General features: G+C 45.6%; 2 protein-coding genes and 1 pseudogene across 2 annotated transcripts in view; 1 reads left to right on the top strand and 2 right to left on the bottom strand.

Annotated features, from left to right (window-relative positions):
- Positions 1-571: 571 nt before the first annotated feature.
- On the bottom strand, positions 572-8606 carry LOC144099215 (uncharacterized). Its single transcript, XM_077632360.1, has 3 exons — positions 7916-8606; positions 5601-5766; positions 572-1393 (listed from the first exon to the last, which is right to left on the bottom strand). The coding sequence occupies exons 1-3, from the start codon at positions 8489-8491 to the stop codon at positions 1188-1190; spliced, it is 948 nt and encodes a 315-aa protein (XP_077488486.1). The 5' UTR covers positions 8492-8606; the 3' UTR covers positions 572-1187.
- Positions 8607-17736: 9130 nt separating this feature from the next.
- LOC144099640 (U1 spliceosomal RNA) lies at positions 17737-17973 on the bottom strand (annotated as a pseudogene).
- Positions 17941-18278, top strand: part of LOC144097729 (uncharacterized) — a 33658-nt gene continuing 33320 nt past the window's right edge. Inside the window, exon 1 of the mRNA XM_077630368.1 lies at positions 17941-17965. Within this exon, the coding sequence (XP_077486494.1) occupies positions 17941-17965 (25 nt within the window). The remainder of the gene's footprint in view (positions 17966-18278) is intronic.

Below are 18278 nucleotides of genomic sequence, written 5' to 3'. Positions count from 1 at the left end.
ACCACTAAAAGACAAGGGTTGTAGTCTAGGTTATTGCTTTTATTCATGCCCACACTGAATAGCGTAAGGCCCTTTAAATGATAGAGGGACATAACACGAGAAGTTTAGCAGTTCACCCTCATGATGTGAACAAATGAACAAACTGTCAATCAGCACGTTAATTCAAGGGTGACCGTCTTCTTTGTCTTTGGATCCATGACATTTGCAAATTCAGCATAGCACTTTTTTGTTGCATGTCCCTGAATCCGCCCAGTTTCTGCACACCATTTTTATTTCATGACGAACCAGCACGAACTCCCCGGGGCCCGCAAGCCATTCGTTTACTGTTGGGTCGTTTCCACTGGAGATTGATGTAGCCCACCGCGATGTTCACATCAGCCACTCGCAATCTAGACTGCTAGTAAGGCACACCTTAACGCTCACCCACAGAGATGCATAGTCCTCTTTAAAATAGAAAGAGAGAGAGAGAGAGAGAGAAGGAAGAAATGTCGCTAGATTGGCTAGGTTATGGCCGGTTGACTGCACTAAAGATATGCGAAAAGGAGGAAAGTGGAGCTCAGTTCGGTGTGTCAGTCCAACGTGTCCATGCGCTCCTTTCCAAGCTATGAAAGCAACCCTTGAATTGGGTGCACAGGCTCGGGCTCAAGTGCTTGCCTAAAGTCGACGAAGCTTGAGGCCATGGTGCCAGAATCATGGCTCCAATTAGTGCCCGTGAGTCCAAGCGTCACAGTGCTACCTCAAAATATTTATCGTTCTTAGTCAAAAGGGGGAAGTGGGAAGGAAAGTACCAAGTAGACTTCTGTCTGAAACAACAGATAACCCAGGACTGTCCTGCCAATGAGCGACGACGTTTTAACAATATTTTAAAAAAGAACTACAACCAGGGAACATGGTTCTTATATAGCTACTGAAGTCGGTTCGGTCCTCTTTAAGCATAGAGAATATTATCTACCTCAAAACGAGTGCCGTCCAGAATATGTCTCATACGCCTCTATGATCTTAAGGAGCACGAGGAGATTTAATTTAAACACTATGCATTGCTTCTACCCCAGTTTTTCGACTACTTCTATACGGCCTTTTAAGGACCGAAAACTTGAAGCCAACCACACATTTATTTACTTCATCTTTAAGCGAGCCAGTTTATGCTCTGATCAAATTGTTAATTAACGACCGTGTTTTTTTTTAGTCTAATCGTGTGACCGATGAGCCAGGGTTGCTTCAGAGCCAGCCTCGGGCTTTTGAGAGTGAGTGACGATGACATCGTAAATGAGGCCGACTCCCTCTCTTGTGGTGGTCACTCTTTTAAGAAGCGAAGACATGAAGGCATCCTGAAACGCGCTTCTTCTTTCATCGGGCACCCGGGCATCCAGCTTGAAGAACTTCATGTAGTTTTCTGCGTAGAATAAAACAGCCAGTGTAAGACGCTAGCACATGTTCCTGATGAATATGTGAAGTATATGGTATGAATTTTTACTTTTTGTTTCGAAGAGAAATATGTTTTTTTGTGAGCGTGTTGTTTGTATTCCTGTATTTTTTCTCCGCAAATCTTATAACATTCTAATTTTCATTTTAGGAATAGAAATGTTCGTTTCCGCGTGCTGCAAATATGTTGTATTGTATTGTGTTGGACCCGAAACTAGCCCCTGGCTATGGGTCCAGTTATTATTTTACATATTGAATTGTGCTCAGTTTCATTTTTCATTTTCGAATGTAACAATTCTTTGTGCCCTATTCTAAAAAGTCGCTGGGATACAGCCACTTTCTTCAGGAAATAGCATAATATTGAGGCGAACACAACGCTTAGCGCGTCAGACAGCTAGGCATTTCCACGTGTCATTTCGTACATCCACCATTTTTGCCTTCTTTTCACAGCTATTTACTAGCTTTTTAATTTACTAATTCCTTTATTCCACAGAGATTAATCTCGCCTTCCTGGCTGTTGCCTGCTCAATAATTTTGAAGTGCCGCAAAAAAAAAAAACCGTCAGCTCTCAGTTTCCTCCCGCAAATGTCTTGTTTTAACTATTCACTATTTGCTTGTCGTTCAAAGCGCTAATTATCGTTATTCATTCTCAAGAATGATCCCTGCATCAGAATACTGCTTCAGTCCTTTTGTGCTGATGCAGGGCCTACCCATATATGCCATTACCAGCGAGTACGGAATCTTAGGTCAAGTGGAGTGATCGTCAGAAAATTGCTTTATGTGTTGCGACCCGAGAACGAGCGTTTCGTTTTATTGCTTGATCATTACGAATATCACAAGAGCTTTGCATGGACTTCACCTGACGTGAATATTCATCATCATATCTCCTCTACGACATCATCGAGAACGCCATGCTCAGGTGTTCCCCCGAAGAGGTGTTTCGCATGAAAGGTTGGCTGTCTAGTTGATATGCCACGTATTGGATAGTTCATATGAAAAAGCGTAAGACTGGCGTTGTCCACAGTATCGTGGGCATGATAAACGATGAATTTATGCAAGCTATGTGGAGATAAGAGGATGAATAGATGGTCTTTGAATAACATAGCATGTGGCGTGTTATGAAAAAGCAGGGCAGTCGGACAACCTATAAGTCAATGGCATAATTTTGGATGAGGCTGTCTTTCCATTTTTCGACACAAGTTCGCATGATTAAATTTTCAAGTCTGATTAGTAACATTGGGATTACAAAAGTAAACACGCTAGATTAATTTTACACGGTTGTGTATGCATGCAACTGCATGAAATTAATTGTTTCGTCGAGGGTCCCCAGGTGGCTGATCCCTAATCTACCTTGGAAAGGAGGAACGTTAGAAACGTTAGCAATTTACTTTTTGACGTGTTGATGGTAGATTTCCCGTAAATAGCCGAAGAATCCATTAAGAAAAGCTTTTCGATGGTGAGCTGGCGTACGACGCAAGACCTGTCGGACCATTTTCTGCCTTCAGGTTACTGCTACAGTACGTTATATCACGACCTGGTTAAGCACGTCTCTTTATGGCCGGGCCTTAATCCCACATGCGCAGGTAAAGCGTTACTCTTCACATGTTATTCACGCCAGTGATGAGCCACAAATTTTATCGTGAAGATGAATATACATGTGTTCAGTATTAGACGCACATCTGCACCATACAGCGCTCAATTTTACATGTGATCAGGAGACACCAGTCTAAACTACGCCATATTTTTACAACGATAGCGGTTATTTTGCTAGTAAACCCATTGGACGCCTGTGTCCAATGGGTGTCCAAAAGGAGGGGTGTAAAAAGCGGAGGCTGGAGAACACGCCTCGGTGGTGGCGAGAAGCAAGAAAGAGACCTAACTCCAACCCCAATAGAAAAACACAGCAAAATGTGGCGTTGAGAGGGCAAAATGCCGTGGAGAAATTGCCGGATTGGGTGGGTGCAATACTTCGGGAACCTGAGGATTTTTAGGTAGACGAGGCACGTACATTGAGCTGCAAAGAAGCAAAGGCGGCCCCGGCGAAAGCGACAGTCGCGATGCAAAGCGGAGGTAGTCGCGCGCATTGAGCTTTACCTGGTCTGGTTATGTGTGCTTTGAAAGCCTCGACCTCTGCTGATGACTGCCAAGTCACCGCTGCATTTCTAGTACCATGCGCTGCTGCAGCCCATGGAGAGGAAAATGTTCTCAAAAACTACGGTGCACATCACCTATTTCTCATTGAAAAAGATCTGAGCATGGCGACATGAGAATTGTTGCTGGCATTGTATATGTCCTCCCGTAAATTCCAAATCTACCTCAAGCAATTCCTGCTACAAAACTTCTGCGTGTTTCTGTTCCAAACCGTCCGCTTCTTGTGTCCAAAGACTTTATTTACAACATGTTCTCAGCGAGCAATGCGAGTCAAAGTATTCTATGGGAAAAGCGACAAGAATGCTCAAGTATTACGTGGGCCCAAAACCAAGCAATCGCAATCGTGCATAGTTGGGTGTGACGTTGAGGTTTTGAAATGGCCTTCCTAGCGTATACTTCGTAACTTTAACGGCACACTTCACTTACAAGTGTAATATGTGCGACGTGCTTTGATAAATCTCCAATAGTAGAGGAGAATGTGTTCTGGCACAGTGGCTATGCATGACCTCTGTGCAGCAGAGCTCCACCAGCCACCGCTGCTGTTGGCTTTCAGGGTACGGCAAGGGACGGGCAATCTTCTTATTTAAATCACTACTCATTGGTCCACGGCTGGCCGAGCTCAAGTGCATTCTTCTGATAGGCTATCAAATATCCGCTTAATGTGCTTTCCACTATTATCTCTCTAACTTGGGTGCTACTACTTGCACAAGGATTGAAATTCACATTCTTCAAAAGACACGTTCGAAAAGGAGGCCTTACTAACCCATCCCGTTATCTTAGCCACCTTTATATCCACGCACACAAGAGTCCAGGTGTCGGTCCATCGCAGACAAGTTTGTGCACAAGTTTGAGCGTACAGTCTCTGATTTTTTGGTGTCTCTAGTACTCTGGACTTCAGTAAAAGCTCCATTTGTGGCAGATATCATAAGCAGAAAGCTTCGCAGCATTGAATCACAATCAATCGAGATCAGGAAGAAAATAGAAGTGCCAGTCTGGAAGACTCTTCGTAGATATCCATTGTTAAAATAAAATTAATATCTAGCAAATTTAAAAAACTAAGAACTGCAATGCGTAAGAGGAGGCAATATTGCTTTCAAGTATTTTTTTTTTTCAGATGGCCAAATGTTATCTGCCTATGTCATCTTCAGCAGCTTCCGTGTCACTGTCACTTCTTGCATAATAAACTGTAATGCCCTCGCTAATGAAAGCTTAATTTTCTGTGTTATTTGTGTGTTGGTGCCTCATTTAGCAACTATTCGTCGTAGGCACCTCGTCAATGCTCCTATAAGGCGCGGGGGTCAAGCCGAAGAATTTTGTTTGTTTTTCGGTATCCTTTAGCTATCGCCTCCGGGAGGCGACGTCAATACTTTTTCTTCTGCGCCAGACGTGGCCGCAGAGTTCTGGAACTGAATGCGCGCAGCCCGTTCACAATGTTCCAGACTATTGTCAATAGTTTAAGCGCCTACTCTGTAAGGTTCACTGTAGTCTTTTAGAGCACGGCAGAGAGATATGGCTGATATGATTTCGACGTCTATTGTGTGCACTTGATGCTACGCCGCCATCGCCTTGTTTTTCTTCGCGAGCAAAAGTTCACCAATAAACAGTTCTCTTTTGATGCGTTCAGTTCTTCCCCCCTGCCCGTCTATCGCCTCCGCCACTTGGAAATATTTCTGTAACACATCATAAAGATTGCTCAGCCGTGTTTTGTCTGATTTATTCTCGTGGTTGAGCTTCATGAAGGAACCCAATCACGAGAAAGACGCCTTGTTTTGACAAGGCGTTTAGAGCCAGCTTTTTTCCCACATTTGGCATGCCGAAATTTGTTTTGGCTCGTGCGGTATTCATTTACATTTGCAGGTGCTTTTTTTTTTACCTACGGCACCACGCTGGCGGAGTCTGAGGCAGCATCTGGGCCTCATGTGGCAAAGCTAGTCGCTAAGAAAAGTTACTAAGCTGGAGCAAACGCAATCAAGCAGAAACATCCATGCCAATAAAATAAGCTAGCGGGTGTACAAGCTTCTGCTTACCCATCCACGCATGTGCTGTAGGGAATGTCCACTGGCTGGCGTAAGTAGTGCAGGCAACGAAATCGAGTCCGGCTGCCGCAATGGCGCTCCTCTCTTCAGCCTCCACCTCTTGTCGAAGTACCGGCTGGTTGAAGCGGAAGCGCCTTGGCAGCACATCGTACGGATCCTGTATTCAATGCAGGCATTGTTCTTTTACCAGTGAAAGCTAACAGGCTTTAAGGCAAAATCCTTTATTGGCTCTTCCTGTCGTCCGTCCGTTAACAGAGGGTGTCACACGTGTTAACTCGGGAACTAAAGAAAGATAGGATAAAGCCAATGGTTGCTTCAGATAGAGGAGGAAAATATGAACCTAGAGGCCACGTTTGGTGACTCTAGAGTAATTAATTATAGTCGAAAATGTCAAAATTTGTCCAAAATAGCACGAACGTCAATATAGCGACGGGAACAATGTGACGTCACATCCACCGGAAGTCGTCACGGCATAGTGAAAATCGTCACAGAATGGTCGGAAAAACGTCGCATTTGTATCAAATTAGATGGGAAAATGTGCGGTTAAGTGTAATTAATACTTTACATTCCCGAAAGATGTGTAATCTCGGTATCAATAGAGCCACGGGAACAATGTGACGTCACATGCACCGGAAGTCGTCGCGGCGTAGTGAAAATTGACACAGAATGGTCGGGAAAACGTCCAATTTGTGTAAAATTATATAGAAAAGTGCAATTAACTACAATTATTACTTAATATCTCAGGAATGTATATAATTTAGGTATCAATATAGCCACCGGAAGGGTGTGACGTCACATCCACCGGAAGTCGTCAAAGCATAGTGAAAATTGTCACAGAATGGTCGGCTTTCACCCCTCAGCACTTTAATTGCCAAAGTGTCTCGTAATTTTTTTCCTCTGCATGCCGCAAGGTACTGAAATGATCGAGGTATAAAAAAAGAATACCCAGTTTATTCCTCTAAAAGTCTTCCATGTTGTAAGGATTTGCGCGATGGTGATAAATAATACGCTGGTTGCTTTCGCGACCATATTTGAGTGATACACGTCCAACATTTCGTAGCAGAGAAACAGGCTAATACTCTCATCGTGCTCTCAAATTTACGATTAAAGCAAAGGGAAAAGCACTAACAATGCGGCAATATATACCGTTAAAGAATAATTGTTAGGGTAGCTGTTCTTTCAAATCAAATTCAATACAAGCACAATTAGTCTGCTTTTGCCACAATGGCTGCCAGCTTGGCATTCATATTTGTACACAGTTTGTGGTTCTACGGCTGCTAAGAGCCCGGCAAGGAGGTGACTCAAACACAGTTGACAGAATTCGACAAGAAACAGTCAGGGATATTAAGCCGCATCATTTTGATGAAGAAATGGCAACTGCATTACGTCCTGAATCTCGCGTAATTTTCTTCTCTATATCATTATGCATTCAATAGAATCCAGTTGCCTTGATCAAGGCCTAGGAACATGTAGAAGTTACAGCAGAAATGTGGAAAATCTAAGTACACCAGCCACCGAACGCCGGAAAACTCCAAATATTGAGATAAGCAAAAGTGCTAGCCAAAAATTCTTAGGATTGCTTCTCTCATTTTCCTAGCCTAAAAATGTGCGCCAGTTCCGTCTGTTTAAATAGTTGCATACGGTACGTACCGGACAAGTTTTTTTAACCCTTGGAGATGAACTACAAAAAACTTTCATTGCTTTATTTTGGAAAATGAAGGCCTGCATGTAGTGTAGTTTCTACTCTGAAGAGTTCGCACGTCCTTTTTCAAATGGAAGACATTTTCACAGCCCTGTACGTGCCCAGACAATTAGTAGGTCGGATTTTCGAAGGCAAACTCAACAGCATCCTAAATGTTGGCCTGACTTCCTGTTCTGCAATATATTGCAAGCGGTATGGGCACACTGAGCTCATAATAGAAGAAATGACTCAAATAAACATATAATAATGCTTATTTTCGAATTTTCTGCTCATTTTAGCATTTTTTTTTGCTCTCCTGCATTGCTACGAAGCGTTTAGACAGGCAGTTGCATTAGCAGCAAGAACATGCCAGAATAGTGCAACACGAAAATGAACGTCATGAAAAATATCTACTCAAACATAGTTATTTTTTCATTTATGCAGTACTCTTAGTCAACATTAAGAAATTATTCCAACAAAGGATGCAATGTTGTTATGCTGCTCAATCATTTATATCATACCGATTTATTTAAAGACGTGCCCTATGCAAGGACATTTATCTCGCGTTTGTCTTGTACAATAAGCATGCAAAAGTACATTGCTCAGCCTTGAGGACAGTACTCACGGGAAGGAGATCAGTCCATGCTTCCATGCTGTAAACATCGTGCCACGTGTCCGTGATCCCGGTTCTGTTGAAGCTAACTGCAAGGCACTCTCCGCCGTCCTTGAGCAGCCTGTAAATGTTGCGGTAGGCCTTCTCCAAGTCTGACGTGAAATGGAGCGACAGGAACGCGTACACACGGTCAAACAGACCATACTTCTCGACAATATCTTCAGACCTGCCTTCGACTATGTCTAGAACCTCAAAGAAAACTTGTGGTTGCTGGTGGTGTTTCCTAGCGTAGTCGATCATATCACTGCACACGTCAACACCCACTACACGCTTGCAAGGACGCAGACGGGGCAGCAATTCTTCGGCAGTAAAGTTGCCTGCTCCGCAGCCTATGTCGAGGTACTGGTCTTGGTAGCCAGATGGGCGCCTAAACTGCGCGCTATCTAAAGCCTTGTGACTCTCCCGATACAAATTCATGCTTAACGAAACTAAGCCCACAGGGTCCAGGTCAAGGCTGCTCCGTTCCGTTTTCAACGTTTGTTCCGCTTTCGAGTCGCCCGCCAAGCGCGCGGTGATGTCGGGTGCCATGTTCTCAGCCCAGCACGTCAGTCCAGCACAGTCCAAATTTGCGCTCTCCAGCGGGCGGCAAAACACAGCCGACTGTGCCGTGTTGTCCACTTATGCTCCCACCTACTCAATGCGTTCGGCTCGATGGGCGCTAAGGGACAGTAGCACAAAGCGTGATATATCTTATCTTTTAGCACTGCGTCGTGCAGTCGATGAAGTCTAAGAGATGTGACAGTTGGAAGGATGACCGTTTGAGTACTTTGGAACTCGTGCTACGATAGGAAGCTTTGAACAATGTCTCGATGCTCCGTTATCTTCTGAGCATGTCTTTGGTCAAAACCACATTGTTTGAGACATCTCGAGTGGTATCGCGCTATATGTGAGTGGGGAGGCCAGTGCGGACCCAACGCGAAAAACAATATTCCACGGCTGAGCTGGAAGCTCAGCCGTACCTTTGCAAAAATAGATTCGATGGCTTTGTGCTGTCGTGATACCTTCAGCCTCTAATGCCCAAAGAACGAAAACATCAGAGAAAAGCTCTGAACTTCCAGTACTTCGCTCTAGTGCTCTTTATTGAAATGTAAAAAAAAACTTATTAATGCGTTAAACGCAATCTCAAAATATCATTATTAATTGAGGGCATTATCATAGTTTCTCAGAGTCTAAGAACAATAAAAATGCACGCCGAGGCACACAGGGTAAAAGAGAAGCAAAGTGCACGACTTCCATCAGGGCCGAAATCAACATTACAACCATGCCAATTTTTGGCTCTTTTCGTGTTGTGGTTAGCTTTTGCGATGATATATCTTCCAGCAAACGTCCTGCATCTCTTGCGGCCGGAAATTTGTATATGTTTTGATTAATGCATTATGAACGGCAATTTCTCCAATAATATAAGGCATTTGTAGAGAGAGAGAGAGAGAGACTCTTTAATGAAGAAACAGAGAATTTAGCCGGCGTTTCAATATCGCTGGCATGCTACTCTGCGTAGGGAGGGGAATTTGGGAGATAAAGACTGAAGGAGGCATTTGTACTCTTCTGAGGATATCGTAGACTGAACTGCGCCCACTGCATGGCAACGGCAGGGAGTGTAGACTTTCCACGCAGCTGAACAACAACTTGCTGAAATTGATCATTCGCGGATGGTGTGTTGTAGCGTTAGATGCATGGCATGATTCCTTGTCTCGGTTTTCACAGGCACTAAGTTACCAGAATTCGGCGTTGCCTTTGAATTCATTGCTCACTGCTAAGGTCCTGGCTCAATACCATTCGCACATTCCACAAATGAATCTGGTCGGGAATTTTAACACAAAGCTTGGCATTTACTCTCATGAATGATTTTGCTTTTACATCAAAGAGCGCCATCACAAATACTAAATTTGAATCTCACCTTTTTAACACGAAATATGCAGCTTGGGTACTGACAGCTGATCCAGATCATGAGAGGGAGATAACTAGAAGGATAAGAATGGGCTGGAGCGCATATGGCAAATTCTCGCAGATCATGAGTGGCAGTTTACCAATTTCCCTCAAGAGGAAAGTGTACAACAGCATAATCTTACCGGTACTCACCTACGGGGCAGAAACGTGGAGGCTAACGAAAAGAGTTCAGCTTAGGTTAAGGACAACGCAGCGAGCCATGGAAAGAAAAATGATAGGCGTAACGTTAAGAGATCGGAAGCGGGCAGAGTGGGTGAGGGAACAAACACGGGTTAATGACATCCTAGTCGAAATCAAGAGAAAGAAATGGGCTTGGGCAGGGCATGTAATGCGAAGGCAAGATAACCGCTGGTCCTTAAGGGTAACGGAGTGGGTTCCAAGAGAAAGTAAGCGTAGCAGGGGGCGGCAGAAGGTTAGGTGGGCGGATGAGATTAAGAAGTTTGCAGGCAAATGGTGGATGCAGCTGGCAAAGGATAGGGTTAATTGGAGAGACATGGGAGAGGCCTTTGCCCTGCAGTGGGTGTAGTAAGGCTGATGATGGTGATGATGATGATGATGATGATGATGATGATGATGATGATGATGATGATGATGATGATGATGATGATGATGCAGCAGCTTGCATTTGCATGCATGAGTAACAGAAAATCTCTCGCGCGATTGCACTTCCTATGATCCCGTTGGTGTAAATACACGCAGGTGAGAGGGATGAGGACTGATTATGTAGCGCCATCATCTAGGGGGATTTATGGGCCATTGTTGAAGGGGGCGATAAGGAGGGGAAGCGGGGGGCGGTGCAGTGCCAAGTAAACGTTGTATTGCTTTGAGTTTTCGTCGCAGAAATGGGATTATTCATGGTTTTAATCTGTAGAATGTCTCGGCTGGTGCCCCTCCAACCCCTCCTCCCCCTCCTATAAATCCGCTTCTGCCATCTTCCTAGATAACCTAAGGTAACGCGTTACACATAACCGCACCACTAAAGACTGACGGAAAGAAAATCAAAAGGCGTAGAAGGTCTCCCGAGAAATTGCCTTTATTTTATGCGTTTTTAATTATTAATTCTCTTCAGCAGACCTAGCTCCACCCGCAGAACAAAGGCCTCTCCAACTGGTGCTCAAATAACTTTGTCCGCCGGCAGCTGCGGCCACCTTACTTCCACAAATTTACTAATAACTAGTTATATGATATACTAAACTGCGAAACAGTTCAACGGGTTTACCGACAGTTAAAAATAACAGCTCCAGTATCAAAAAAAATATGAAATACAGACCTTTGTTTATGGCGACGCGCGTTCTCTATGTCTATGCATAAAAGGAGGGCAACCGACTCATATGTCCGTGTTTTTGCCTCGTCTACTAACCACTGCGTACAAAAATTAGCAGTGCGGCAAAGGTTGCGACTCAAAGCACGGTTATAGCGTCTTGAATACTAGGCTGTGTTTTCATTGGCGTGCTAAAAATATAGACCTGATAACTGCAGGTAAGTTCCGGCTAGCGCGAAAAGAACTTGCGCGCTCATGATCGCATTGTTTTCAGGGGGGAATGATGCAAAACGGGTGATTTTCTCCTGAAAGCTCGTTTTCAAATTTTTGCGCTCTTTATTGCTGGGCCTATAAGAAACGTATTTGAAAAATATTTTTTTTTTTTAATCTGAGCTCGACAAAGCGAGATACTGATGTCTAATAAAGTGTCGGTAAGGGACGTGTGCCGCTTCGGGACCGAGAAAAGAAGTCGCAAAGCCAGTTTGAAAGCGTGCGCGAGACGTGGAGTAGTCTAATGACAAACACAAGTTCTAGAAATAGTGACGCCTCATTGACTAGTAAAACTAAAACTGCCACTGGCGTTGGTACAAACTAGTTTTCCCGCCACCTCGTTATTTCGTCGCTTTCCATGGATATGTCCACCGAAAGACTTGCCGCTGCAAGTGCGTGTCTTTTCGTCCTGTAATTGTTATCAGCGAGAAAAGGAGATTCTCGAGGCGTTTGACAAACAGAAGACAGCACCCCTTCTCTAAGGTGGGATGTGAAAGCAGCAAATAAGGTGAGCAGCAACTGGTCTGGTGCATGGAGAAATTTGAACACCAGTGCGTTATTAAGCCTTCCATTGTGTTGCATGAGAAATAATTCGCATATCTTTGCCGGCATATCGCTTGAAAGTTGTTTTAATTCCCTGCGTCTGATTCGTCTAGGTTTTTTGTGATGCCTGGTTAGACGCAGTGCGAGATTTTTTTTTTCGATGCATTCCTTCTTAATAAAGATTCATTTGCGAGTCAGCGCTCGTCACGTCTAGTTTTCCTTCATCTTTGTGGTTTTCGCGCTGTTTACCACCCAAGCATGCTTTTTGCCCACCAACAACGGCATGTGGCACCGCCTCAACATCTGGTCTCCTAGCATTTCTCACGATGTATGCGGACCTTACAGCCACCGAACTAGAAGGCAACCCTTTTGAACCACAGTGAGCCTTGCGCAAGTATGCCGCGCAATTCCTACCAGAGAGAACAATTTCGGAGGGGAACCGCCCCGGTGGCTGAGTGGTTATGGCACTCACCTTTTGGCCCGAAAGACGCGGGTTCGATCCCGGCCGCGGCGGTTGAATTTCGATGGAGGCGAAATTCTAGAGGCCCGCGTGCTGTGCGATGTGAGTGCACGTTAAAGAACCCCAGGTGGTCGAAATTTCCGGAGCCCTTCACTACGGCGTCTTTCATAGCCTGAGTCGCTTTAGGACGTTAAGCCCCCTAAAACCCTAATTTCGGAGGGGGCACTGTTCCTTCCAACTCTTGAGCCGCCGCGGTGGCTAAGTGGTTATGGCGCTCGGCTCCTGGCCCGAAAGACGCGGGTTCGATCCCGGCCGCGGCGGTTGAATTTCCATGGAGGCGGAATTCTAGAGGCCCGTGTGCTGTGCGATGTCAGTGCACGTAAAAGAACCCCGGGTGGTCGAAAGTTCCGGAGCCCTTCACTACGGCGTCCCTCGTAGCCTGAATCGATTTGGGACGTTAAACCCCCCATAAACCATAAACCAAACCTTCCAACTCTTGCCTCAGAATGAAAAAGAACTTATTGTTTACACTCTAAAAAGAAGCATTACGATGGTCGTTTCTGCTTGCAGAAAGCGGAGTCAGTGCGAGCGAGCATTTGCTTCACAATGTACGGTTTTGTGCGGTGCGCGAAGAGTTGAAAAGCGGCTGCTCTTTCTCTTCGCGAAAAGACCTTGGCCCAAAAAGCACCTAAATTAAGAGTTAGAAAAGCTGGACAATGCTCGTGACTCGCGCACAAGCAATGTTCAGATTCGTGGAGGAAAACTAAAAGGCTTGCCTGTGCCTAGCATGAGCACAGATAGATAACCACACATGGACTGTCAAAATCAACCAAGACTAGAGGGATCATTGATGTCGTTGCTGCTGAACGGCACCGTGCGGACAAGGAAGATACAACATGGGCTCCTTGGGGATTCTTGCGAACTACTGTGCCCTACATACAAAATATGCCTCTGGAATTTTTTTTTTTAATCAAGGATGCATATTTCTTCTTTTTATAGGAATTTGCGGTCTTGGGAAAGGTAGAATGTCAAGCACGAAATATGGCTTCAGCGGTCCCGTACTGGTGTTAAATTATATGTGGAATGAGACTGTGCGCTTCATTTTCTGATACTTACCACTGTGCAAAGTTAAGATTACCAACTTTGAATGACTAGTCAAAGCAAGGAAAGCACTGCGTGAGTACATGCAATGTTATTTTCGCAGAACAGTTCAAGAGTGGGAAAACGACTGCACAGCCCTGTGCTCTGAGCATTTCAACAGCAGAGAATACGGAAAAGCAGAGATAAATCATTGATTACAGTACAGTAGTCCTGTTGAGTAACCAAAGTAAATTTCTTCTATGAACGTGCAACAGAATAAGGATAGAGTCATCAAATTTGGCCCATGGTGCCTCGGAAGCTGAATGTTTATATACACGCAGTTTCACTAAAATTTAGGGAGCAGTTCGCAAGTTGGCCTTCTTGGGCCGTGTGCATCTTAAGGAATTCGTGCATCTATCTGTAAGCATCAACGCAAGGATGTTTTGTTTCTATGCGCATCACTGTCTCGCAGTATCAGTAAGGTTCATCTCATGCTCCCTGTCATGGGGATAAAAGGTGACGCATAATGCATAAATAAATGCGTGTGTGCGTGTGTGTTGTGCATGCGTGCGTGCGTGCGCGTGTGTTTATGGTTTCAGGCTCAACGTTGGGCGTTGGCTATGCATACTTTGAAATTCTGGACAAGGCCTTTTTTCCACAAGCAAGAGTTTATGAACGCAATTTTTTCGTATATCGTAAGATCTTATTAAAATAATCAATATATCTGCAGATCTCCCCTCAGCGGGCTTGCAATTTTTTTTTTTGCTATTAACATTTTTGCTATCGTGAAAAGCGTGGCTCATTGGTTTTCTTTGACAGATCTAACTCTTCAGGGCTAGCGATGGGGAAAATTTAAAAGGAAGATTTGTTACTCATCGGAAGAACGGACCATTACTTTCAATATTTCACGAACAATGGCTTACAATAATTCACAGCTGCCTCAAAGTTAAAACTGGTGTCCAAGAATCTTGGACCTGAAGGATGTCATAGCGATTGATCACATTATCTTTTCTGCCGGGCACTAATATCGTACAGCACAAGAGCGTCTTCGTATTATGGCTCCAATGAAAGTATCAACTTATATCAACCTACCTAGCTTCTGGTGAGTTCAAAAAAAACGGCACGATACTACGCCACTTTTTTTCTTTATCTTAAGATCGTTGCTGCTGCTTTTGTCCACACTCGTATCTCCCGCTTCGTGCGGAGAGAGACCGCCCACTTCGCTGTTAGGGTGAAGCAAAGCAAACATTATCGACATCATGATCGTAGCACACGCCTTAAGCAACCTGGAACACACTGCAGCAAGCGCGCGTGCGTAGCTACGACACTTTCAATAGGAAAGGTCGTCGGGAAGGCTTCGGGTCGTTCGCATATTCTTGACACGGGTCATTAAGCCCCAAACGCGACGGGGTCTTAAGCGCCTTGTGCGCAGCCCAACGCAAAGGGTGGAGGTCGAAGAACAGCAGTACTGCAATTACACGCACAGGCATGCTGGTCCCCACTTTCCTAGGCGACAGAATTAACGAGCCCTGGTTTTTGGCCTCTCCTTCCCCACCTTATAAGCGGGCCACACACGTGCCGAACGCGACGGCGCCCTTTGGCGTTGCGTTAAGCAGGGGCACGCGGCAGGGGGTCTTGGAAGCTCCCGACGCGTCACATAAACAACGCCCAGGATTATCCGCGGACAACGCCACCGCTGTGGAACAAAGTGCCTCGGAGGAGAAGAAAAACACGTGTTACGTGCCCTGGCAGTGACACCGACCGAACGGGCGTTATTTTACTGGAGTTCGCTTAGTCCCGCTATTTCGAACCACTGCCTCGAAGGACAGCGGGCCAGTCGCTGTTTCATAGGGATTACTGCGCGTGCGTGAACACACTCGCCTGTAAATACTGCCACTGCGCCTCTTCGTTTTCGCGTTTCCCTTTCCTGGACATAACTGAATATAGCCATAGCCCTTCTTTCGGCTTTTGTCTTTTCCAACTCGCTTTCTCCAATAATAATGAAATGCCTCGCACTGAGCATCTGTGGCGCTTCTACGCTGGAGTAATCCCTCCTCCTCAGAGTAGTATAAATGGAGGCCTGTTACAAAGGTATGAAAGAACATGAACGGATACAAGGGCTGGTTAGAAATTCCACTTGCCCAACAACTCATCTTGCTGGGATCAGAGAGTAGGCCTAGTTGGCTACCGCCTATAAATGGAGGCATGTTGGTTTGTTCGAAGTTTATTTTTATTCGCCTGTATCCTTTTATGGCGATGGTCGTGATAGGCACCGGAGGCGACTGCGGTGGGCGAAACATACCCACACATACAAAACCACGGCTTGCTGGCAGAAGGGGGCGGACCGTAAACTGCCATCTCGGACAAGGTTCGTGCTATGGCCGTGCAGCAGTGAGATTGGCGGCCAACTGGTCATATTTGCGGCCAATTGCGGATCTTGCCGAACCTTTCAACTAATTCGTAGCCGTGTTTAGCTAATAATTTTTTTTACCACTGGAGCATGTTTTCATTTATAGACCGAAACCAACTAGGCCAGCTGTATGCTCTGAACTAAGTGTAGCGTCACCTCGTTGTTTTAATTGTGCACGCTGAGCGTGAGGTGCACTATTTTCTCCTATGTGTATGGGCTTGAAAGTTCGTTGAGCCTACATGGTAAGGTTGGATAGATAGAGAAATATAATATGCATGGCATTTAAATGTAAAATTACTGTCTTCTTTGAACCAGAAACTTTAGTATTTGCTTTTAAATAAAGACATTTTAAACATGACATACAGCACAATATTCGCCTGTACTATGTCCTACATCATGCGCTGCATCCAGAACCGTCAGCTGTTATTATTGGGGACCCGCTGCACCCACAGAGCCGTCAGTCTTAGTGCTACGCGTGGCCGACTCTGTGAAACCTCTTTCCCAACTCTGAAATACTTTCAGCAGTGTTCAATTATTTTTCTTTGTTTTGTTTCACTGCGCCTCGCCGTAGACAGCGATTCCTTCGCTCTGCGAGATTACAAAGAGGGAGCGTAGCTAGTCTGCGAGCGTCTCGCTTTGGAACTCTAGGCTAAAAAAAGAATTGGTAGAGGTCACTCTCAGGTAAGTAGCTATTTTAAACTGCGCAAGCACTGCAGTTGTCGAGTTTTTGCACTCTTGAAATCACCTAAACAATCTCCTGCGATGTTTGAAAGAGTTAACTGGAGTATTTAATGTAGCGAGAGCTACACTACGCTACCCAGTCGAGCATTTCGCCGTGAGCCTGAGAGGATGATAGTACGCATACGCGAAACCAGAGAGGAGCAGCAGGTGGGCGGCAGCATGACGTCAGAGTTCGCCGCCGCCACCACCTCGCGAGGAGCCGCGCCGGCCCGACTACGCCCGCCGGCGCTGCACGTGAAAGCGCATGCGCGGCAACCGGAGAAGGGCGGCAGGTGCGCGGCGTATGACGGCAGAGCTCGTCCGCCGCCACCGCGGCCCCGCGTGGGTTCGCGTGGATAAACTGCGCATGTGCGGCTGTGTGTGTAAAAGCTTAGGTGATACGACTTGGTGTATCACAATCGCTTCGTAGGGGTGACGAAAAGGAGACTCTAGCCGCCGCTATGCGGTGGTGTCGTAAGGAGAAGATCAATTCTTCGGACCCAGAAGTCGTTGCCTGGCACATTGCCGCTCTGCGGAGAAAGATTAACATTAAAAGGTCAAACGAGCGGCGGGGACGCCTGAGCAAAGAGAAGAACGTCTTGCCAAGCAGAGACGCCAGGAGGCGGAGGGTAAAAAGAGGCGCATAGCAGCTCGCATGGTTCCTTCGCAAGAAAATCAAGATGAAGCAATGGCAACAACATCATCATCAACAACAACTGAAGACCGGGATGTAAAGGCTCATCGTATAATTGACCACGCGATAATTGACCACAGGGGGGAACTGCAGCTCTCTCTACATATGTCCTGGCATAGCTGAGTTAAGCCACTGTGAATTTTTTTGGAGCGTAAGCTCTACTGCGCGAAGTTTCCCAAGGTCATTCAGCAGATCAACTTCGACATTGAGCCGGCTCAGCGCGAGCCTGGCAAATGGTAGTGACGTCACTCCACGTCTCGCCGACGTCCGAATCGGTGGACCAAGTGAGTGTACCAAGCTTAAACCAGCCAAATTGTTCCTGTTTGCAGGAATGTGTCAGGCGAATGTAACAATACACCACTAACTCTCTCTTTTGACCAAGTTATGGTAGGGGCTGGCACGGACGCCAAGCCCCACTATTAAAAATTCCGTGCCCCATCTGCCCAAGTTAGGGGTAGTGATGCGCTTCAGCCAACCTCAGTGCAATGATAGGCCTCAGCACGGGGCCCCGATCTATTAAGAGAATTTTATTTTTTCGAAAATATCTACAGTGCTAAGGACTCTTTACACAAGTGGTCTGGTTTTCAAAAACATGATCGCCGATGACCCGACACCAGGTAAGTACGCTGGCGAAAGCACAGGTAAACGCACGCCATGCTAGGCATACCACCATCTCGCGCCAGTGAGAAAAGCGCTTGTTGTGCCATTTCTCACCACCAAGCTAACAATATTTACTCTGAAAAGCAAGCTGTTGAACTCAAAGCAACCATACACAGAAACGTGTTATTCAAGTTTGGGGGAATCGCCTCTATTTAAGTCAGGTGTTATGAACATTACGCAAGGAAACGCTGGAGTGTAATGCCTAAAGAATAGAGAGAGAGAGAGAGAGAGAGAGAGAGAGAGAGAGAGAGAAACTCTCTTATTTTCACT

This window comes from Amblyomma americanum, chromosome 7, assembly GCF_052857255.1.
Source record: "Amblyomma americanum isolate KBUSLIRL-KWMA chromosome 7, ASM5285725v1, whole genome shotgun sequence".
Taxonomy (NCBI): Eukaryota; Metazoa; Arthropoda; class Arachnida; order Ixodida; family Ixodidae; genus Amblyomma; species Amblyomma americanum.
Note: the sequence above shows the minus strand (reverse complement) of the source record. Positions and strands in the feature narration are given on the sequence as shown.